General features: G+C 37.0%; 1 protein-coding gene across 2 annotated transcripts in view; it reads left to right on the top strand.

Annotated features, from left to right (window-relative positions):
* Positions 1-17,466, top strand: part of VPS13B (vacuolar protein sorting 13 homolog B) — a 520,025-nt gene that overhangs the window by 433,809 nt on the left and 68,750 nt on the right. For both annotated transcript variants that reach the window (XM_072410846.1, XM_072410847.1), the window contains exons 41-43: positions 6,423-6,604; positions 9,641-9,990; positions 15,966-16,127. In XM_072410846.1, coding sequence (XP_072266947.1) covers positions 6,423-6,604; positions 9,641-9,990; positions 15,966-16,127 — 694 coding nt within the window. The remainder of the gene's footprint in view (positions 1-6,422; positions 6,605-9,640; positions 9,991-15,965; positions 16,128-17,466) is intronic.

Here is a 17,466-nt window from a genome sequence, read left to right as displayed (position 1 = left end):
CAGCTTTCAGCCAGTACGGTCAGGGTAGATGGTACCTAATGACATCGGTAATATTGTTTGCAATTTGTAGACAGCTAATAGCATTCTGTTAGAATAGAGCAACGTAATGAGAACCCATTTTACATTTCTGGCCTGTGCCAATCATTCTTTCTGAACATTGCGTTTTAAACTTCTCATTCAAAATAACTTCCAATAAACTTTGGTTCATGTCATTGCTGTGTAGGTTTTTGAAAATATCCTGACTCGGCATAGCAATAGGGGAATCCCAGTAGATGTATTAAAATGTCCTATTGGAGTAGGCTGCTTATATAGTAAACAACCAACAAGTTAATCCAGTTGGAAGCTATTTCGTAGACTTGCTCCCAAAGCAGATATCAGTTGGACGCCCTTCTCCAGTTTCCCAGTCCTCCGTGGAGATAGAAGGAATTTTCTAGGCTTAGATTTTGTGCTTGAGCTTGGAATTGACAGTGAAATTTGTCATGCAGCCGCCCATCCACAGAGCTTTCTACAGAGAACGGTTCAAATATCTTCTTCCCAGTATTCCTCTGCAATAGACATGTTTGCTTTCACGCTGCTTCATCTGCAGAAGTAGTCAAAGATATCAAGACAATCTGGGAAATCGGCAAAGTGGATCAAAAAATCAATAACAAAATTAAACATCTGCTTTCCATTAATTGGGCAGAACTGGGACTGGTTTCTTGATGTTAATTGTGAAAGAATGCATCTCGTCATTGAGAAGCTAAATGTTTTAGACAGGGTTAATTCTTTAGAGTTTGGGACCTCCACAAAATTACCTTTGTGGTTGACTTGGAACCATGGTAATGTGAATACTGTGGGAATGTTAAATTCTGCTAGTTAGAATTCAGCATAGTGTTTCTTTGTCAATCGGTTTGACATTATAATCCCAAATAGTGAAGTATTTTAAGGGATGATTTAATTTTGAAATGTAAATTTTTATGTTGAAGCTACTTTTAATTTCATGCTCTATATGAAAGTTTTTGGGGTGCAATTAGTTGTGCTATAGTTCTAAGCTGGCAAGGCATGTGGAAAAAAGCGAACAGTGAGAACTTACCCTTTAATTATAGCTTATAGATAGACAAACTGTTGACCACACCATCTAAGTTGTTTTGTACAGGTCCCTGTTTAAGGAACTCTTTGCTGACACCTTTCTAGGATCTGTAAAACCCTGAAAGGACACATTTCGTCCTATACTTCACTGCTCATCTACTTCACATTGCAATAGCAAAATTACAGTTTCATGCCCTAATGGCAAAAGACGTTGGGATTTGAGACCTTGGTAGTCATGGAATCACCTTACAAACCATAATCTATTTTTGTTAATTCCTTGAACTAATATATGCGTATTTAAATATTGGAATGTTTCTAATTAGCACAGAGACCTATGAATGATATTTATGAATAAGTAGTTACGGTCCATGAAAATATGCTTTATACCCTTATTGCTTTGTTTTTCACCATTAGATGAACACTATTTAGTAATAGGACTTTTTCGAACCCCATGCATAAATGTGGGTTGAGGTCCACTAAAATATGCTTCACTTTTCTGTTTGTATTGTTTATATATTGTAAAGTACATCAAAATATATGATTATATTGTGCCCTGAGACCACTACCCTTCTTTCTCTTTTCATGCACTACTAATTATTTAATTAGTCACTATGTAGATGTATCCCCGGCTACAGTATAGGCACAGACACATTAACCACAGCTTCACTTAGTTAGGTTTACTGATTTTACAGTTGTACATTTATTACCTCTTATTTTATTTATCAGGTTGTGTCCTAGGTTAATTCAGGGAAAGAATCACATTAGAGCTTTAAAGATAAATTATAAAATAGGGTATCGGACAACATAAGATGGAAATGTAATGTAAGGTTTACGTCTGTGGGTTTTAAATTGAGTTTTTTAAACTTTTTAAAATTAACTTCAGACGGGCAGTAACTGAAAATATGACATTTCTAAAGAATTGACAACAGCTGCATAAGCTCTACCTTATGCCTTATGCCAGTTGTAGATCCATTTTCAGTATATTGGTGAACTGGGTAAATATCAGAAGTCTGGCAACCAATGTGCCTAAAGGCTTACAGATGACAACTTCTTTCTATGGTTGTCACTACTATAGGAATTTTCAGTTAGCTGGCAATATGACATATGATGCCACATTTCTTTATAAAAGAATTAACAAAAAAGTACAAAATATTTTAATAGAACTTTGGGCACATATATCAATTATTTAAATTACCTTATATGTTTTTTAAGCAATATATTAAAAATAGACATTATAAAAACATAACTGGAACCTTAAAGCAGAACTCAATCAAAAATAAAAAATATCTCACTTACCTTTAATCCCGCAGATTCCTCGATCTCGCTGGATCTTTCCTCGATTGGGACCAATGTTGTCCCGGTAGCCTCCTTCCTCCCAGAGTGGAGGAAGCACCAGGCGCCACCACCTTCTTTGGCCTGCTTCGTATGTCACCCAATGTCCCACACTGCGCAGACGTGGAATTGTGTGGCGTAGATGAAGAAAAAAAGAGTGCCAATCTCATTGCACATGCTTGAGATCGGTATTTTTTCCCGAAAAGGCTCTTTTTGTGCATGCCTGCAGGTTGGGCATGTGCTGAAGGTTCAGCTAGGAGCCTCCCGTTGCGGCGATCGTTGCGGAAAGTAGAGGTGCTTCATCTTTTTATTTTTTTAAAGGATGCAAAAAAAAAGAAAGTTATTTTTACATTATATAAAAGGATGAAAAAAGGACTTTAGGTCTGCTTTAGGATGTAGTTACATGCAAAGCACTCCTGGTATGGTTCTGCAAAAAGGGAGGCAGTGAACACCAAGTATATTTCTATATACTATACTAATACCAACTTTTATTATCTTCTCTAAACTGCTTTATTCTACCTTTAAAGATGTTTGGTCCTGAATTTGTATGCAGTATTATACCAGTGGCCTTGTACATATAACAGCAAATTAAGAGAACAGTATTTATGATATAGTGCTGCATTACCTTTATAAATTGGATAATTATAGGTTATATTCATGTGGGAATAATGCCCCTGATAATGCTGGCCAGTTGGAAGGCAGCCACCCATACCAATAGCTAAAAAGATCATTGGTGTCATCTAAATTAACTTGAGAAGTCCAAATACCTCATTGCTCACGGAACTTACAGAATGGTCTGGAGAAGCCCCAGGTGAGAAACACTGCTCTATATTCTCCTGCCAGGGACTTGTTAAAACCTATGTATACATGTAAAAGATTCACTGATATAGGGGTAAATCGTCATACAGGAGTTATTAGACCCTACTATACATTTTTGTATTATAAAAATGTATAAATCATATTTTAGCATACACCAATGGAGGATGAAGTTATAGTTATTTTATAATGTTTTATGTTTTAATCATATTGGGTTTTTTAATGGCATAATGACCTGCTGAGTTCTAGTTACTGCTCAATAGATTATATTTTTGATCTTCTCATACAGTTTCACAGATATTATACTGGGTGCTGTTTTTTAGAAGCTGGTTTGTGGTAACCCACTGAATTAGAATCTTAGAATGTATTTGGTTATCAAAAGTGATTTGCACCTTGTCAATATATCATTGCTTCTTGTCTTTGTGACTCACACAACAGGAGGGTCTTTTTTTATATACATATTTAACTTTAGGATGACATCTTTATGAAATGTGTAATTTTTTTTTTAAGGTTTTCATTAATCATGAAAATGGCCCCACGTTACGAGAACAGTGCTATCTAACTCATTCTAAACATCCTTCTGTGGGGGGAAAGCATATTTCACATCCCAGCTAATTTGAACAACGCTTACAAGTAAACACTTCACCATGCAGTAATCTCTGTGTTTTAGGTTAGGACACAAGTGTGAGAACATAAACAGCATTCCCAAACTGCACAGTGCTTTAATGATGGTTAAATGTGATTTAAATTGAGGCTTGTGTTTGTTCTGGCCTGGTGTGATCGTTTGCAGAGGGATGATTATATGGCAACCAAAGGCTGTAGTTTGAGTCTTGAGGTCAAAAACTGATACTAACTCAAATACATTTAATAGAATTTCCACACATTATAAAATCCTTCCCCCCTTGCTGATCATTTTTGGCTGGGTGATTCAGATCATGGAGGGACAAAAATGTCATGGTTTGACCCTTAGCTTTGTGTGGTCCATAGCAGTACTGGCAGATACATATTAACTTGCTTTTTTCAAAATTAAGCATGTATTATGTCTTCAAAATCTTGGGAAGCACAGGAAGGGATCAAAACCATAAGCAACATCTCTTTTTAAATGCATGACTGTGTTTTTGTTTAACTAAACAAGACCTCTAGAGCTTTATATATATTATTTATATAGCTTTTATATATATCTTATGTAGCCACCTAATATAAACCCAAAAGGTCCCTCCAGGAACTTTTTTAGCTGCTGCTAGAACCAACTATCATTACATGTCATACTTTGCAAAAAAATCTTTAAAATAACATAGGGGCTTCCTCACCCCTTAGCTTGGGGGGGGGGGGGGGCTCTGTTAAAGGGCTTTTATTTGCATCAGATGGGTTTTGCATTCCCATTAAAGTCCATGAGAATAGAAACTTGCTTGCAGTACCCCAAAAGCACCTGTCAATAAATTATTAATAGTTTCAAAGTGTCTAAAAATGGTCCCTGTACTAGATTAGAAGGTCCACTTACATTCTTTGGTTATACTTACAATCTCTTACCAAGTCAGCTACTCTTGGGTGAAAAACATACCTATAAAAAATATTGTAACTAAACACAACTGCTGCCTACAAGTGAGAATAACATCTCCATCCATCAGAGAACATTGTCTTGTAAGTCTTGTGGGAGTGCTTTCTTCCACCCTTTTACTGTGGGGGAGCACCTTGAAATACCTTTGATGTCTTCAGGGAACCCCTTCTAAAGTTAATATATTCACAACTTACAGTACAGTACTTATTGTACATTTGAAGAATGTTCAATATGAAGAATGCCTCATACATTGCTGACCAGTGAAAGAATGTCACTCTTAGAGATAGCCAAAAGATTAGTGGTAACTGACCTGAGAGGTGCAAATTGATTAAGGAACCCCTAGCAACCTATAGAGGAACTAAAGGGTTACATGGGACCCTAGTCAAGAAGCACTAGCTTATAGGGGTGAAAGAACTCACCAACATAGCTCTTATTCATTCAGGGTGTAAGCCCTTGTCTTTAGGGCAAGCGGGGGTGAATAAGTTCTTGCTTGCTGGGAATAGCAAATAGCTCCTCCAGCACTGGCTGCACAACTAATTTGCACAGCTACCTTTCATCTTTAATTATTGGGTAAATGGAATAATAGTTAAGGAGTACAGTTGGGAGATTTCACTTCACAACAGATCACGAGCAGTGGACCATCAAGAACCTCAGTTGCGGAATCACCAGGTATTCTTATAATGAAAGATGAAAGGTTAAAAAACATTTAAACAATGTTAACATGTTACAGCTATGAAATGTTAGTGGTAGCAACAAACCAGTGTTGAGGTGTTGATTATCTTCTGAGTTGAGTGACACCCAGTGTCATCCAACCAATTTCCTGTGAGTTTTCGGTGACCAAGCTCCACCTCCGGATTCACATGATAGTGCTGGAGGAAGTGTTTCCACTGCATATTGGTATTAGCTTGAGTTACTTTTAATCTAGTCATTAGCTCCGCATTAAAAGCTTCTTACTGTAATAAGAGAATCAGCAGTGTTTTTTTGTTTCAGCAGCTTTTCTGTTTCCAATGGACTGACCCCTTTCGTAGAGCAGTAATGACTAGAATAGTTGAATTCCTAATTTATTCCTTTCCAACAAATTCTTCATTTTTAGAATAATTTATCTTCCTTACTTTTACCCATTTTCACATGGGATGTTCTGACCACAGTAAATAGTTTTTTTTTATTTTTATATCTTAAAATGTAATCTGCCCTTGTTAGTATTTATTTCTTGACTTTTTCCTTGTGCCTACAGTATTATTGGCGACAACAAATATCAAATGTTATTACCGGTCATTTAGAAGCACCAACATCTGATTTTCCTTTTTTAATTTTATTTTTCTTAAATGAGTAAATTAATTACAGCTGCCTCAGTTTTTTTCTCCCTTAGCTTTTCTTCTGCTTCTATCTTTTTTGGCTAGTTAACTGTAACATTTGTATTTATAAATAGGAAAGAATAACATTATTCTTATATAATTACACAATTGAATGCCACTTTTTTCCAGATAAATATTTATGCAAATTCTAATGGTCAGATGTGAAATTAAATATAATTATCTTGGCTGCACTTTCTTAGAATATTTTGGGCAAATGAACAAGGCCATCTGCTGTTATCATAAAACATTTTATATTTTTGACATTGTTTTATTAAAAAAATTGTTTCCCATAGCTCTGAAAGTGAATCTGGATCTCAAGGTGCTTGTGACCAACTTGTGACTCCAACAGCACTTGCAGCTTGTACAAGGGTGGATTCCTGCTTCACACCATGGTTGGTTCCATCATTTGGAGTGTCAGTTCAGTTTGCGCACCTGGAGCTACATTTGTGCCATCATCTGGATCAGTTAGGCTCAGGTACAATATTAGAACTGATTATACATAAACATTTTATTGATTTATGCAACAGTGGCATGTGCTATGTTTTCATATTTTTATGGCATTAAACCAGCCATTCTTTCATGTCCAATTAGGCACTTACTGTTAAATGTTGCATTTTTTAACAGTTAAGCATTCAGATGCAGATCTCTGTGAGTGCTGGTGGAATTTAAATACTTTATACAGGGCAATTTCATTAAACGCACATTCATGATTTTATCTGATTTATTATTTCTAGGAATGGGTAGGGGGTACTATGTAGTCAGTACTCATTCCCCAGGGTGAGAGAGTGGATATCCGGAGACCCCACCTTATTTAAGGGTGCTTACAGATTCCAATAAACTCCCCCTCACAACACTTTTGAGTCTGGTTTTGTACAGTCCTTTGCCCTCTTCCATCTTTGGCAAGCCAGACTCCAGAGAAGCTTTTATAAACAGGAGGGGGGCACAAACTCTAGCTGCATCATTTCCAATCGACAAAGGTCCCAAGCCTAATAAAAAAAATGGGTTTTATATTAGGGAAAACCCCACACAGTTTTCTTTTTTTGATTTTTTTTTCATTTGTGGACAATTTTTTAGGTGTCAAACCTCCCCTGGATGCTACATGTAATGTTCAAAAAGCTATGCGGCTTTTAACCCATTTGCCCAATGTTAGCCATTTTTTGAAAGCACAGACCATTAGTCTGAACTTCGCCTTAGCCTAAGAGCTTGCAGTTCCTAAGAATTTTTAATTTAATTTTGTTAGGAGCAGGAAGTTTGTTCTGACCAGATTAGGAATTTGTGTGGATTTATTTGTATAAATACAAATACCTTTTATGCACACTGAATCATACTGAATCATTCTCATATTTCTTTCTCTTTCATAATTCTTCTGTCGTTGGGTTCCTACATTTTTTAATTGCATTTAGAACTATTATGAAATAACAAAGTTGATGCTGTTTTGTTATTTTTATTGAATGTGTGTATGTGTATGTGTATATATATATATATTTATATATAATTTTAGCAGGATAACTAAGAAAGTATTAAAGAAGATGTTATTTAAATAGTAACAATTTTTTGGTGGTCATTATTCTTGCAGCACTCACTTTAACACACCTTTTATCTTCATCAGTACTACTGTCACTTATATCTCTGCCTCTTATCCTTCCAACCCACACAAGCATTCTTGTTGGTAACAGCTTCAGTCTACACTTCTTTACATTGCCTCTTGATATTGCAGGGCCGCTTTTTTTTCTTCTTTCCCTTCTACTTCTCTAGTTGGCAGGACATCTTTTCTCCAGTTTTTTTCACTGCTATACAAAACACTGTGCAGTATATAAAAGTAACTTAACCAGTGTTCATTTTCACAATCATCGGTATGTGTGCACATTCTTTCCCTTTAGCATGTTGCTATCAATAATGGTGCAAGCAAAAACACAGAAAATTAACAGTACAGTACTTATAACTTCGGAAAGCAAAGTTGTTATGGGGTAATTCCAAGAAAAAGATAAAATCACTATGTGAACTATAAATGCTATTCAGGAATGCAGCTAAAAGCACTCAGTATATCCTAATCTGCATCCTTTACAGTACATTTCATCTAGATACCACAAATCCTCAGATATAAGGTTGGTGGCTTTCCTTTTGGAAACCAATACTGTACAACTTTATCTCTCTCTTTCTGTTTGGTCCATCATTAATCAGACTAATTTCTGAGGCAAGTTTTTTTCTGATTGGTAATCATGTAGATTGTTTTAGCTCAAACACTTCTGTACATAGGAGTTTCTACATATGAGAGACCGGAAAAAGCCTGCAGTGGATTTGATTAGGAATATGTCTTCTAAATCACAAACCAGTAGAGAAAATAATTTTCAACATTACCAGTGGTGTTAACTGGTATACTTCAGTTTTTCCTGGATGGAAGTCCAGCATACATCTTTGCACCCTCTGTATTGACTCCAGTAAATAGTAACAGTCCATAGGTCTATGGGTTGTTCGTCCCATGCATAGCTAAATATGTAGGTGCTGGTTTTTAGCTGCCCTTTAATTTTGACACTTACACACTGGTTTAAACTCCAATGTTTGTATAGATTACAGAAGTCGTGTTGTGATTGACATGCTATATTTATACAGTGGACAAGTTTTTTACTTACTATAAAACTTTCATTCTGGTCTGAAAATCTGTGAGCCTGTCATATTTTCTATACAAATTGCTTCCTTTTTCCATGTACCGTCATGTTTTTCTTGGCCTTCATAGTGTTTGAATAGATCTGTTTATGGTTGGGATTTTTAACGATGCCCATTTCAAATTGTTTCTTTATTCGGCTGTGTAAAGGTAATTAGGGTTTGGAAAAAACCTAATTTACACAATAAAAGTGTTCCGATTTAGAGCTATTAGGATTCTTTATAAAGGAAGTCTTTAAGGGAATTACATTTTTTTTTATTATGTTTTACTTTTGATGGTCTAGCAATGTGTTGTTCTTTTTAGTCATCTCTTCCATGTTTTTTGCATTCTATTCACCACTGTGGTTATTAGCCTGACACCTGGAGCTACACTTCTGCTACACATCCCTCCTACCTACACTGCTGCTACATACAGAAACACATCTACCACCTGTGTAAAAACCTGTGTTCTTGCAACATGAGTCTTGATGAAGCAATACACAATTGCAGTTAATATGACTTTATTTCAACAAAGTTAGCTTTGTTAAGAGGGGAGCTCTGATTAGTGGCTATGTATGTGCTCAGTATTAGTCCATGTGCACCTGGTAGAGACTATAAGTGGCTATGCACACATTACGCAATGCACATGAATATAGTAAATGTCAGAGGATCAGCGATACTGAAATACACATAAAAATAGATGAAAATGTTAAAAAAAATATTTCATTAAAATATTATTCACAGTGCTTTAGCAATTGTCATCCAGTTATGGTTTAGATTGGTTTATGATGGTATCAACAGGTACTCCTAGATTTCTTGAACTACTTATGTTTACTAAATTTTCTTTTATGGTTTACCATTTTGTTTCTAGTTCCACAGAGATGTCTGCAGCCATTTATTTCTGATAAAACAATGCCAGGTGATCTTGAATACATGCTGGTGTCTTTGAAGGAGCCCCAAGTTTACCTGCGGCAGTGGAGTGGAACCACATTGTTCAAAGAGGTGCAGTTCTCCAGCGAGGCAGACTGCCAGCTCTTGGAATGCCGAAACCTGACCATGAGAAGCCTAGTAAAACAATTTCATGTGCAAGGCCAGATATCAGTATCGGTGGGAACCCTGGAAAAGTTAATTGACAGCACAGTGCTGGTGGATCCAATATTTATAGACTTTGGACAACACTCTGTGCACTCCATTAATACTGCAATCCAAGCTTGGCAGCAGGTAAGGACACATGTTTTTTGGGTCACTTGTTTTTGTGTGCAGTAGATTGGGGACCTATTGTCAATTCATCCTTAAATCCAGAATGTAAAAGTCGCCCTGTCAAAAATTTGATTCATGGTAAATATGAAATGCAGTGTAATTGTCAGTAGAAAGTTAAGGTCTATTTCATGTTTTTAACATTTTTCGAGCTGTGGTTTTTCTAAAGCATAAACTTTCTGTTTGGGATTGTTACTGCATTGCTCACCATTAAGCAGAGTCCAGTGACCGGGAAGACCTGTTTGCAATTTCTCCAAAATCTCTACATATGGTATTGGTAAGTGTATCCTTCTAAAGGGATCACTCACTTCTTTGCAGCCAGGTTATCATTTATCTGCTGGGTTACACTATTTTGGTTTGTGTTTTTTTACTCTGATATTATGATCAGGGATCACCAGATTTGCTGGACATGCATTGCAGACCCCTCTTACCAGCTATATATTCCTCAGTGTTTATCTGGTCTTACACACAATAACAAAATATTTGTCATATTATAAATAATAGTACTTCTGATTAGGAATTGAAGATGCAGGGGAATTCAGGAAAAATAATGTTCCCATATACAACCCATTATTTATGAAGAATCATTTGCAGAATTGATCCAAAATCTTGATATTTTGAAAATGAGCATCTTGATTTGAGGATTTTTAAAAACAAACTTGTTTAAAACTGAACTCTAGGCAGATATAAAATGACACAAATGAATGCAATGTTATTATCATAAATACATTTTTTTACAACAACCAACCGACCCTGAATTTAACCTGTTATCAGCTTCTTGTACAGCATAGCTCAGAAAGGGTAGTTAGAAACAGTACAAGGAGCCAAAAAGTTTATGTGCTAGCAAAAAACATACTGCTAGGATGAAAAAGCAGAGCTCACTCAAACTTCACTTACAGGCCAAGGTATGTCCAGGACATCCAGGGCTCAGAGCAAGGAGGATGAAGGATTCAGGTCATAAAGAGAAAAGAAGAAAACCATAGATGTGTTTTAGTTGGCAATTTTAGTTTATATTGGCTTAAGTGCAAGTGCAAAACAATTAAATATACGATACCAATTTTTTTGAAATATACAAAAATACTAGTACAGTACACAATATTAATGGTCATTCCCTGATTAAATCATCAGGGTGTATGACTAGTATAAACTTTACAAGGGTATACTGCATTGGGTGTGGCTGGTTAACATCACCATAGCCACTGATAGGTAAAGATATACTGTAGCGATATACTGCCTCTTAACATGTATTAGTATTTTTGTATATTTCAAAAAATTGGCATCATATATTTAATTGTTCATTGCACTTAAGCCAATATAAACTAAAATTGCCAACTAAACTCCTTTGTTGCTCCTTGACAACCTATGGTTTTCTTCTCTTTTCTTTATGATATAACTCCCTTTTTCAAGTGAGGGAGGTGTCTACTCTCCTTCTCCCCCATTTGAAGGATTTTGGTCATCAAAGTCAGGAAATCTGGCAAAAACTATGGAAATCTGTAGATTGAAGCTGAATATTGTTATTTTTTTATCTGGTGTTTTGTATTAGGTTTAAAACACATTGTTTGTATCCAGTCTGAACCAATACACGTACAGTCTCTGCTTTTGGGTTTCCTATGCTTTCGTTTTGCATTCATTCGACACATTTAAAACCTGAATACAACAATTTAAAAAAAAAATTCAAAGAGAGTTGAGTGGGGGAAAATTTTCTGTGTGTGGCCTAGCTAAAAATCTGTTTCAAACTGCAACTACCTACAAGCTTCTTGTGACTATTACAAAACACAGCAATTGTTTGCAATATCCTGTCTTGACCCTATCACATGCATATGATAGGCTATTCAGCATATGATTATTAATCACTCTATTTGTAGAAGCCAAAACATCAATCTTGATTGTGTAAGAATCACTTGGACACGAGGCACGCGCTGGTCAGTTGCCCCCGTAGTGAGACTTTAATGGAGTGCTTGTGCAATGTTATAGATGTTCCATGCGATTCCCCTCAACTCCCTTCTAGAGCTGTTTGTCTCTTGTAATTAATTGTATGTGTAACATTGGGAGCCAGAATTCCTAGCCCTAAACCCCTTGGCTAATAAAGCGATCTTCCCTGCCTCCCCTGGGTTCTGAGCTGCTCCTCCCATGAATTAACCAAAGAAAAACAAAGTCATTTTTATTAATACGCCTGCAGAGCCGGAGAAGCGTTTGGATTAATTACCTAACATGGCACTACAGCAGCAGCCCTACTAGAAGATGGAACATCTGTTTTATATCAAACATTCTTTTTAAGGGCATTCCATGGCTTTGCTTGTTGCAGGAGGACATTCATAAAACAAGAGCTAGTGTGATCTGAATCCTTACAGCTGGTTTGAATATCACTGAAGTTAAAAAGAAAACATTTGCAGTTTGAAATGTTGCTTTTAGTGTCTTGTTCTGCATAATGCACACTAATAGAAAAGAGCTTGTGGTCACCTACTGGTCATTAAATTGGCATTTGTTAGTGACAGAACCTTCAAAGAAACCTATATTAGAGTTTTTGATTTGGCACTCATTCACTGCTTCCACGCCACCTCCTGAATGTCCATGCCTCCATATGATAAGCAGAGCAAAGCGCCAGAGCTGTGACACCACCGACATTAGTATTGGCAGACTTCACAATGATATGTAGACACGTTTGCAGTATGTAAGCCTTCTCCTAGGAACCCCTGGTGTCATTGTTTGCTATATGCACCAAATGGGAAATATAGTGTATACAACAGCAGTCCAGTAGAAAACTAAAGATAGGAGCTACAAAGTCTAAATGTGCTTTTATTATTATCCAATATAAAGGAGCTAATGCAGTTAGTACAATGTATAGCGCAACGACCCTTCGTTATAATGAAATTACATATGCCTGTGTTGGCTGTGCAACCATTTGGATTAAAATCCTTGAAGACAGTTAGAATAGTTTTGATTGGTGGCTTAGGAAGGAATACATCTCTTAATTTAAAGCTATTATATAACATACACACTCCAGATGATTGTCCTCTGGGACTAACAATGGTGATTGTCTCGGGTGAAAATCTAGGATGTGTACAGCAGTCCTCCAATGTCTAACCACCAAGCAGGGCACAACTGCTTTTATATCCTGAAAGACGGGATGCAGCAGAGTACCTTCTGCTCCTCCTATCTGGATTCTTCAGAGAACTGAACAGTGATGTGTGTACATGGAATGCATCATGAAATATATGTAACATCTGTATGCAACCCTAGACCATTTGTGTGGGTGAGACCATACGCCCCTTATATTACATTAGAGGTGAGTTCAGAGTTTGCATAATTTTGAGATTTGCCAAATATGTATAGTATGATGCCCAGAAATTCATGGTTCCTCCCCAGACTGACATCATCCCAGCACCAGGCAGTGTTTTTCAATGATGTTCTTATTGGTTTTTCTCCTGCCAGTATGAACATAGAACTTGACCAATTATTTGTCCTGACCAGAAAGTGTACATGAAGGTCAGAAGAAGAAATGAAGAAAGAATTTGTGTGTACTAAGCTTCAAGAAGCTTATTTGGTAAAGTGGCAAAGAGTAAACCGATATCAACCAATCAGTTTCCTCTAGGGATGTGATTACATAAAACCAAAACATAATTGTTTTGACTTTCTGTGCTTTGCACATTATAACTTTGTACTGCCTTTCTGAATCAGCATATACATCTCCAGTCTCCTCAGAGTATCTGGACTCAAGAAAAACCAAATTAACAGTACTGCATAACGGATTGCCCCCACCATAGGGGAACCAAACCTCCAAGCCTACATTCTGTCACCTCATGTCAGTCATTGCTCTCAGCCTGTGTATGTGTCAAGCCATATCAAATTATCCGAAATTACCAAAAAATGATCTCCAACTAAAAAGTTTCCTGCCAGACTGAGTTGCACACATAAATATAACAGGTCGGGTAAACACATGAATGGTTTCATCCATAACAGAATGTGACTTGCTAAATGTTCCTAGATTGAATATCACCAACTGGGAAGCAGAAGTGATAGAGTGTTGTGTATTTCATTAAGTGTAGCCACATGTTACACTGTTTATCCCTGACAGGTACATACCATGGCTGGTTCTCCTGATTTATAAAGGAGTTTGGCAGTGTTAACATGAGCTTTAGGGGGTCTATTCTCGTAATTGTTTTACTCATTTTCGTTTTTCCTTTCATGTCGGGTTCTTTTAACCACATGATGATGTGTTAAATATATTGAGTCTGATGTATAGGCATTATATAGATGCTTCATAGTTACCTTCTGTTCTAGACTAAGAACCCTTTTGTGCTCTTGTGTCCCCTTCACAATGGGCCTGATTTGTTAAAGCTCTCTAAAACTGGAGAGAATACAATTTTATCAGTGAACCTAGGTGATCCACAAAAACCTGGAATGGATTTGCTCCATGATTGAAAACATTTGTTAACAAATTGCAAATGACTTCGAGAAATTCATTCCAGGTTTGCTTGATCACCCAAGTTCACTGATGAAAATGTATCCTCTCCACTCCAACCTTGGAGAGTTTTAATAAATCAGGCCTAATGCATGGTGATCACAGGGATGAACAAATCCACATCCTTTTGATTGGACAGTGAAAAAGCAGTAGCACATTAATTAAAACATCCTTGTGTTCTCACCCTATCCTGTAAACCCATTCACTGTGTTAGACATACAACACTTTGAAAAGCAATAAAGCCCTCATTTACTTAGTTATCTCTTGCTCAAACTTTGTGCTGACAATTAAGGTGCGTACACACTTCCAATTTTTATCGTTCAAAACGAACGATCGATTGGGCAAAAAATCGTTTGTAAAAAAGTAACCAACGACGCCGACGAACGAGGAAAGTCGCTGGAAACGAACGACCGGACCGGCGGATCGGATTGGACGACGATCGTTGAACATCGTTCGTGTGTACGGTCGTTCGTTGATCGTCCATGGGCTGAGCATGCGCAATGAACGAACGTTCGTTCACTTTCCTGTCGTGCACATAGTTTCTCTATCGCTCAAACGATCGTATCTATTGTGTGTACAATATCTACAAACGATCGTGTCGTTATCTCTATGTGCAGGATCGGTGCTATACGATCGTTCGTAGATATCGTGCAGGATCGTTCGTCGTTCGTTTTCCAACGATAATAATTGGAAGTGTGTACGTAGCTTTACTTTACTGTAATCTAAAGAAAAATTCAAGTACCTAAATTTCAACAGGAAAATGGAAAACTTTTTGACTTTTCACCAAAGCAGAACATCCTTATTGTTTCAGCACCAATATACTATTTTCAATATACTTTTTTTCTTTTAAAAAACAGCTGTACTGCTCCTGGAATACCCTGTACTGTTCTATCTTCTTTTGTGCTGCACAGCTGTGGGCTTTCAATGTCGGAGCTGTATTACACATTGAAAAGAGTTCCAAGTACTCCAGAAGCTCCAGGACTACTATTTCAGAGACCAAAAGATAATAGAAAACTGTTTGCCCTAGTGAGAGAACCTCTAATATTTCTCATTATTTAGTAAGTGAAGCAGTAAAGAAAGAAATAAAGTGAGAAAATGATATTTGAATCTACATCAGTGACATTTTTGGCCAGATTGATGTATCTCTAAAGCCAGAACTTGGCTGGGATGGTGAGGGGTTAGTAAGGTTTGTTACTCTGTTTATTTGGCTTTGATGACCCCAATCACCTGGACTAAAAATAACTGAAACTCCTGATCTTTCACATCATCACTGCTTATGTATTTATTGTATAGCTTGTATTCTCTAAACTGGTTGTCAAGACAAAAAATGTCTCCGCTATTTAAGGTCAACAGGTGCATTTTAATCATCATTTCAGGTATCGTCTTTTCATTAGCTAGGTATTCAGGCATCTCCAGGGAAATAAATTCAGAAAACACATATTGATGTATTGTAAAAAGTATTTTCTTTGTCTTTCAGAACCAGTGCCCCGAGGCAGAGGAGTTGATCTTTAGCCATTTTGTTGTCTGTAACGACACACAAGAGACACTGCGGTTTGGCCAAGTGGATACCGATGAGAACATAGTCCTGGCCAGTCTCCATAGCCACCAGTACTGCTGGCGCTCACACAAGTCCCCACAGGTACAACCAGAGTGGTTTTCAGGCCGCCAATACATTTAATTAAGCCTTTCATACATTTTCTCATGGTTTCATTTTTAGAAATACCATAACAAAATGAAAACACTAAGCGCTTTCCCCCAAATTATTTTGCTGATTTTGCTGAACTGTACCGTGCTGCCTGCTAACAGCTGTGCTCGCCAAGTATTGTTAAATCCTTATTGATCCATTGCTTTCTTAACTAATACATTCCTATTTTTTTTTTTTTATTGTTCACCATTTATGTGCTTAATATTGAAGCATTGGAGTTACCATTTGTTGATAAATCTTGTAGGCCTTTACAGGTTTATAAGGTGAATATGTTTGGTTATCACAAGCAACCAATCAATAATCTTCAAGTACCACAGTTCCCTCCACAGGTAAAAAATGCACCCCCTAGCTGCTCCCTTTGCTCCTCCAATGACCTACTAATGATTTACTCACTCATAACCCCATCACACGCACGGCTCCAGGACTTTTCTAGTGCTGCCCAGACTCTCTGTAATGGTCTTCCTCGTCCTATTTGGCTTGCTCCTACTTTGTGCACATTTAGAAGTGCACTCAAAACTCATTTTTTCAAACTTGCCTACACGTCTTATTTCTGTCTCTTTAAAGCCTCACTACTTACCCAACATTGCATATCCATCTCCTATTGTGTGATACTTCCCCCACCTCTTAGATTGTAGACTCTTTGTATCTGTCTGTCATTTGCAACCCCTATTTATTGTACAGCTCTGCACTATGTAATTTGTTGGCGCTATATAAATACTGTTTAATAATATTAATACCACATCTGTAGTAAATGTTATTCTCACTTTATTATTTGGGGGGATCCATTGCAGTGTGTTTTTACAGGCATCACTTTGCTTGTATCCATCTTACCCCTGTAGCCATACTAACACCCCTGCTGAGGGTTGTGATTTTGAAATATTGGAATACTGGTGAAAAGAAGCATCACTATCAGGTTGCAAGGTGCAATCATAGAAAAGGGTTGGGAAGGTTGAAGAATTCTCCCATGCATCAGTAATCCTGAATTTTTTTCATAAAAATAGATACCCTGTGATTTCACCTAAATGGCCACTCATGATATTGAAAATCACACCTTCAAAAAAGCTCTAAAAAACTTTGGTATATCCTACTTCTTGTCATGGTTCAGTGGGAAGACCTGTTTGAAGAAGGTTTGCAGCATGATATAAATGAGAGCTAGTCCAAATTTTCCAACTACATAGAAACATAAGAATAATGTGTAATATCAGATTGCAGAGTTGAATGCTTCAAATTACCAGAGTTAAAGAATTCTGTGGCTACTCTTAGCTTCGTGAAC

The sequence above is a fragment of the Pyxicephalus adspersus genome, chromosome 5 (genome assembly GCF_032062135.1).
Source record: "Pyxicephalus adspersus chromosome 5, UCB_Pads_2.0, whole genome shotgun sequence".
Classification (NCBI taxonomy): Eukaryota; Metazoa; Chordata; class Amphibia; order Anura; family Pyxicephalidae; genus Pyxicephalus; species Pyxicephalus adspersus.
This window is presented reverse-complemented; position numbering and strand designations above follow the sequence as displayed.